Here is a 6,871-nt window from a genome sequence, read left to right on the forward strand (position 1 = left end):
GTCAGACCTAACGCCGAGCTGTGCCCGCGCCCTACGCAACCATGCTGATCTAGTCGTCACCGGCATCAGAATAACTTCTTCCTTCCTGCCAACAAAAAAAAAAAACAAACAACAAACTCAACAAAGACAGGACTAAGGAAAGGGAAACACAGAGCCTATTTATAGAACGAAAGGCACAAGTCCCAACAGGCGCAAGTTTCAAAACAGAAAACGCATTTAATGATAGCAAAAAGCAACGTTTTGAAAAATAAGGCATTAAATAGAGTAGGAATAAATGCCCCAAGGGCAGGAATAAAGTTTCGGAAGGGAGCCGACCCCTAAACACGGCGCATAAATGTACGTGGGAGCCGACCCCAAAATACGGCAAACAGAAGATAGTATGAGGGAGCCGACCCCTCGACACGGCGACAACGGAAGAGTCACGATACTAAGCCAACAACCGGCGACTCATGCCCGGGAGTTAACGGACGAGGAAGTCCCTTGGCAGCTTGCTCCNGGCCAGGCCGAAGCTACCAACAAAACCATACTCGATGGTCTTAAGAAAAGGCTAGACGCCAAGAAGGGTGCCTGGGCCGACGAGCTTGACGGAGTACTTTGGTCCTACCGAACAACACCAAGGACGTCCACTAACCAAACCCCATTCTCCCTAGCCTACGGGATGGAAGCAATGGCACCCACCGAAGTCGGCAGTTCCAGCCTCCGACGAACAATGCTCGTCCACAACACCGCACTCAACAGTCAGATGCAAATGGATAGGCTCGACGAGTTGGAAGAAGAACGGGACAAAGCACTCCTACGAATCCAGAACTATCAGCTTGCCGCAGCCAAATACTACAACAAGAAAGTCCACAATCGGTATTTCGAAGAAGGCGATCTCGTCCTCCGTAAAGTCTTTGAAAATACTGCCGAGCCGGATGCCGGAAAAATGGGGGAAAATTGGGAAGGTCCGTATATAGTGTCGAGGTCGTCCACCCCGGCATATACGAACTACTAACAATGGGCGGCAAACTAGTACCGAGATCTTGGAATTCGATGCATCTCAAGCGTTACTACTACTAAAAGTCACCAAGCGAGCTCGGCTATATCCAGCTCGTCCTTTCTATAGTTTAAATAAGCATGTAAGTGTGAACTACGATCGGCTTGATCCCTTCTGATCGGGGGGTACGTAGGCAGTCCCGTTTTACGAGACACAGCCGCCAAAAATATAAAATTTCTTTTTCAAGAATGAATTGTCGTTTATAAGTGATTTCAGTCGTTATCCTGGCCCGGTAACGACCCGACGTTCCGACGTATTTTTTTTAAGCCGAGTCGCACTCGCACATAGGGTAAGCCGACTATTAGCGGTCGCCCCTGATTATTTTAAGCCGAGTCGTCACTCGCACTAAAGGGTAAGCCGACTATTAACGGTCGCCCCCGGTTATATTAAGCTGAGTTTAACTCGCATAACAAAGATAAGCCGACCGTCNTGTGCTTCAATAAGAGTCTCTGCACGCGACCAGCCACCTCGTGGAAAGCATTGATTCGCTCGTGGTGCCCATATTCATCACGTCGATCTCTAAGCCTCCTCATCTCCGAGTTAAGGGTGAGCTTCAGACCGTTACAGACAACTTCAGCCTCCTCAAGCTTCGTCGTAAGGGAGTCTCGTTCTGTAATCAACCCGCTCCGGTGATGTTCGAGTTTGGCCACAAGGTCGCTAAGTCTCTGGTTGGACCGCACCGCCTCCCCCAATTGTGCCTCGAGGCGCTCGATCCTCTCACTCGACGCCCCAGAACGCTCCCCTTCCAAGTTCCGAACACGGCGCTCGTAGCGAGAAGCCAGACGATTGATACGCGCAATAAACTATCAAAGTGAAAGAAAATGACAACCATAAGAAAAAACGAGTAAAGGAAGATTAAAGGCAAGTTGGTTTAATCGACAAACCTCAAAAGACGCTTGAGCAACGCCGGTAACCGCGTCGGCCTCTTTCATCTTCTCAACTGCAGGAAGACGACCTTCACCAAAGTGGATCTTCCGAAATAACTCGGCGCAGGACCGCGAGTCATCCGGAAAAGGACGAGCCCCGGAGGAATGCGTAAAGTTCCAGCTGAAGTCGACCGACTTAGACTTCTTTGATGGGGGAGACTGCTCTTGTTCGGGACCATCCTTCCTTTTCTGCGAATCTTTCGCCACCTCGGCGACGCGACCAGGAGTCCCGACCACCTTCTTCCTTGGAAGTGTCTCCTCTGGACCAATATGACGATTCGGAGGAAGGGATCTTGGACGCATCCTTGAAGGGTCGTCCACAACCCGACGAGAGGAAGGAGAAACCCTTTTTGACGAGCCAGAGCTTGGAGGATTGGCACCCGGACGAGCATCTTGACGGGGAGCGGAACGAGGCAGCGGCTCCGGAGCTCGGCGATAACAAGCAGACGCGTTGGGAATTTCATCAAGCACAACCAGAGAATAGTGCAAATAAAATATACTAGGCAAGAAGGGTCGGCTACCGGGTGAAGGGTTCCACCCAGAAAACCAAGGAATCGACGGATCCTCCAAAACCCCCTCACCGACTTCAAGAAAGAAGTACGAGCCCTTCCAATTATATGTTTTGCCCTTAGCACCCTCGACGAGCGTCGTCTTCCTTCCCGACGCTACATAGTAAATTCCAGGAGTTTTGTCTCGGCTCGACGGGTTCAGACACGTCAACTCTTCCAAATGATCACAAGTAAGCTTAACCCCCGCAGCTTCGGCCATAATCGAAAGGCCAACAGCATTTCGAAAGGTCGCCGGGGCAAATTGAGAAATGGACGCCTCACGACGAGCAAAATATGTCATCAGAAAAGATGGCAAAGGGAAGGTAAGCCTGCACTCGGTGAAGTACTTCTCCGAAAGGCAAATAAAGCCAGAAGGAGCATCCCAGGGACGCTGAAATGGTTCTGGAATCAGAATTCTCGGTTCGGTGTTTAATTTCCCAATGCGAACTGCATCAGACGCCGCTCCTGGTTTCAACGTCGACGGAGGGAAATGAGAGAAAAGGTTCTCGGTTGGCAAAGGAACGTTGTCCAACTCGGGAAAGGATGGGTCATTGATCAATGGCTCGTCTATCAGGGAAGGAATCCTGCAAGGCAGACCCGACGAGCTTGGAACCGCCGACCCTGGAACGAGACGACGTCTCAATTCTTCAAATCGAGCCATGTCTGAACCCGCCGAAGACGAATCAGAAGGACTCCGAGAACGGCCCTCCCGGCGAACGGACCTATTAGAGCCATCAGATTCGGAAGTCGTCGCTCGTCGAAGGTGGCTCTCGACGGATGGATCGGACGATTGAGAACGAGGGGAGTTCATAGTAAAAGTACGACGCACTAAAAGCAAAATAACGACGAGATAAGAAGGAGGGAGAATACCTGAACGATGAGCACCGAAAAACGCTAGAAGAAGATAATGAGAGAAACGGAGAAGTGATATTTATAGGAGAAGGACGAAGGATCTGGAAGCGTCATCATTACGACACGCGCACCATAACGGTAGGATTTCCGGATCTCACGCGCGTCGATCACCGTACACAACGATTCGACCCCAAAAGTTGGGAACCGTTCCTTCACGCGCGACCCTTCGCTCCTTCACGGCTGTTCTTCGCCTAAAGACTACGAACTAAAGGCCACTGGGGGGAACTACTGTTGGGGGTGGATCCACACCCCAAACAACAGGCCTGGCCCAGAAAAAGCCCATGATAAATCTCCAAAGGAAGGGAGGGTATTATGGTCTTTTCGTATAGACGAACCGACACGATTCCTTATAAAGGGAGACGTACGGTCCGCAAAACAGGGGGATCGAGAAAAAGGAAAAGAATCGGGATAGCAAGTACGATAGCCTCAGCTCGTCCAAGTGGAAATCTACAGTTTACNTCTTGACGGGGAGCGGAACGAGGCAGCGGCTCCGGAGCTCGGCGATAACAAGCAGACGCGTTGGGAATTTCATCAAGCACAACCAGAGAATAGTGCAAATAAAATATACTAGGCAAGAAGGGTCGGCTACCGGGTGAAGGGTTCCACCCAGAAAACCAAGGAATCGACGGATCCTCCAAAACCCCCTCACCGACTTCAAGAAAGAAGTACGAGCCCTTCCAATTATATGTTTTGCCCTTAGCACCCTCGACGAGCGTCGTCTTCCTTCCCGACGCTACATAGTAAATTCCAGGAGTTTTGTCTCGGCTCGACGGGTTCAGACACGTCAACTCTTCCAAATGATCACAAGTAAGCTTAACCCCCGCAGCTTCGGCCATAATCGAAAGGCCAACAGCATTTCGAAAGGTCGCCGGGGCAAATTGAGAAATGGCCGCCTCACGACGAGCAAAATATGTCATCAGGAAAGACGGCAAAGGGAAGGTAAGCCCGCACTCGGTGAAGTACTTCTCCGAAAGGCAAATAAAGCCGGAAGGAGCATCCCAGGGACGCTGAAATGGTTCTGGAATCAGAATTCTCGGTTCGGTGTTTAATTTCCCAATGCGAACTGCATCAGACGCCGCTCCCGGTTTCAACGTCGACGGAGGGAAATGAGAGAAAAGGTTCTCGGTTGGCAAAGGAACGTTGTCCAACTCGGGAAAGGATGGGTCATTGAACAATGGCTCGTCTATCAGGGAAGGAATCCTGCAAGGCAGACCCGACGAGCTTGGAACCGCCAACCCTGGAACGAGACGACGTCTCAATTCTTCAAATCGAGCCATGTCTGAACCCGCCGAAGATGAATCAGAAGGACTCCGAGAACGGCCCTCCCGGCGAACGGACCTATTAGAGCCATCAGATTCGGAAGTCGTCGCTCGTCGAAGGTGGCTCTCGACGGATGGATCGGACGATTGAGAACGAGGGGAGTTCATAGTAAAAGTACGACGCACTAAAAGCAAAATAACGACGAGATAAGAAGGAGGGAGAATACCTGAACGATGAGCACCGAAAAACGCGAGAAGAAGATAATGGGAGAAATGGAGAAGTGATATTTATAGGAGAAGGACGAAGGATCTGGAAGCGTCATCATTACAACACGCGCCCCATAACGGTACGATTTCCGGATCTCACGCGCGTCGATCACCGCACACAACGATTCGACCCCAAAAGTTGGGAACCGTTCCTTCACGCGCGACCCTTCGCTCCTTCACGGCTGTTCTTCGCCTAAAGACTACGAACTAAAGGCCGCGGGGGGGACTACTGTTGGGGGTGGATCCACACCCCAAACAACAGGCCTGGCCCAGAAAAAGCCCATGATAAATCTCCAAAGGAAGGGAGGGTATTATGGTCTTTTCGTATAGACGAACCGACACGATTCCCTATAAAGGGAGACGTACGGTCCGCAGAAAAAGGGGATCGAGAAAAAGGAAAAGAATCGAGATAGCAAGTACGAAAGCCTCAGCTCGTCCAAGTGGAAATCTACAGTTTAGACTCAATAGCTCGGAGGATCGACGAGATAGCAACTCGTCGATTATTCTCGTTTATACTTGTAACTCGTTTAAGTCGAGTTGTAATCCGTCCTTTTGTGTCTCGGCATCAATATAATAAAAGAGAACTTCGACCCTCTTTTGACCGAACTAAACATATTAATTGTGACTGATCTGGACATCAACATAAATGTACTTGCAAAATGTATATATAGATAGTAATAATCACATAATCAGATACTAAAATGGTAGATTATTTCCCGCATATGTTATGAATTAGATTTTAAATAAATATAAATAAAAACAAATATGGTATTTTTTTGAATCTAGGATTTACTTAACTAGGAGAGATCGACAAAATGTATTATCTAATATAGTTAAAAAAACCTAACCAAAGGTGCTTATACATTCATTCCCCCTCTATCTTTTTAAATTTCTGTCACTTCTCTCTCTACATCTTTAACCTCTTACTAACTTCTTTCTAATGGCGGCAGTGGCAGCTCAAAACCACAATCAACGAGATCAAATAACCGGAAATCCAAGTAATTTCGAATTTTTTGGTTTAAATGAGAGTAACATGTAACTGCTATATAGTTGGTATAAAATTACAGAAATTTGGGTTCTGTAATATGATTTGTTTTTTTTTGTTGTTGATAGCAAAATAGTATCGTTATTTGCGAAGAAAAAAACAAACATAATTTAAAATTTGTAAGTATTGCAAGAAAAAAAAAAAAATTGACTTTCAAATAAAACAATAAATATGAACATATTTGACAGAAATATCATGGTAAAAAACTAAAAATCATCATCGTGTTGTTGAATACAAAAACAAAACCATTAAAAGGAGACACATGCATGATGCATGACATCTTCTTGAACTCATGAACATTACAGCGATAAAAAAACTCTCTCCCAAATGACCTTGCACGATACTCAAACCTTATGAAGACAGTGCGTATTTTATGGAGAGACGAAAGAAGAAAGTACACTCAAACCTTCAATATAAAATCTTAAATGTCTTCACCGTTATTGTCGTTGGCCTCCATGACATTATTAGAAGCGATATTAGCCATGATAGAGAAGAGGAATAAACTACATAATTTGCTTGTTAGAAAATACCATATTTTTTTTGTTAATTTTACATATTCTTTATTTAATAATATACAAATTTAACATTATTATTAATATATAAAGGGCTATTTAGGCCAGTAGTCAATTTGGGCAATGTTGTTAAGAATATAGCAGGGTAACCATCAAAATTAAGTGAGTAATCAAGGGGTGTGTCCAAATTACCAGTTTAGGCCCAACCTGGGCACACGCGCTGCGAAGGTGGCAAAATGAGGGGAGACGTGGCAGCCTATAAATTTAGCTGATATAGTGACCAAGCGGTAAAAGCATGTGCATCAGCGTATTTTTAGTTCATCCCACATAATTAAAATGTTAATTTTAAATCGAAATGAATGAATT

General features: G+C 46.7%; 1 protein-coding gene across 1 annotated transcript in view; it reads left to right on the plus strand.

Moving 5' to 3' along the window:
* LOC104759837 overlaps positions 1 to 11 on the plus strand; it is a 2,682-nt gene extending 2,671 nt beyond the window's left edge. The window contains exon 3 of the mRNA XM_010482717.1: positions 6 to 11. Within this exon, the coding sequence (XP_010481019.1) occupies positions 6 to 11 (6 nt within the window). The remainder of the gene's footprint in view (positions 1 to 5) is intronic.

This window comes from Camelina sativa, chromosome 17 (assembly GCF_000633955.1).
Source record: "Camelina sativa cultivar DH55 chromosome 17, Cs, whole genome shotgun sequence".
NCBI classification, from domain to species: Eukaryota; Viridiplantae; Streptophyta; class Magnoliopsida; order Brassicales; family Brassicaceae; genus Camelina; species Camelina sativa.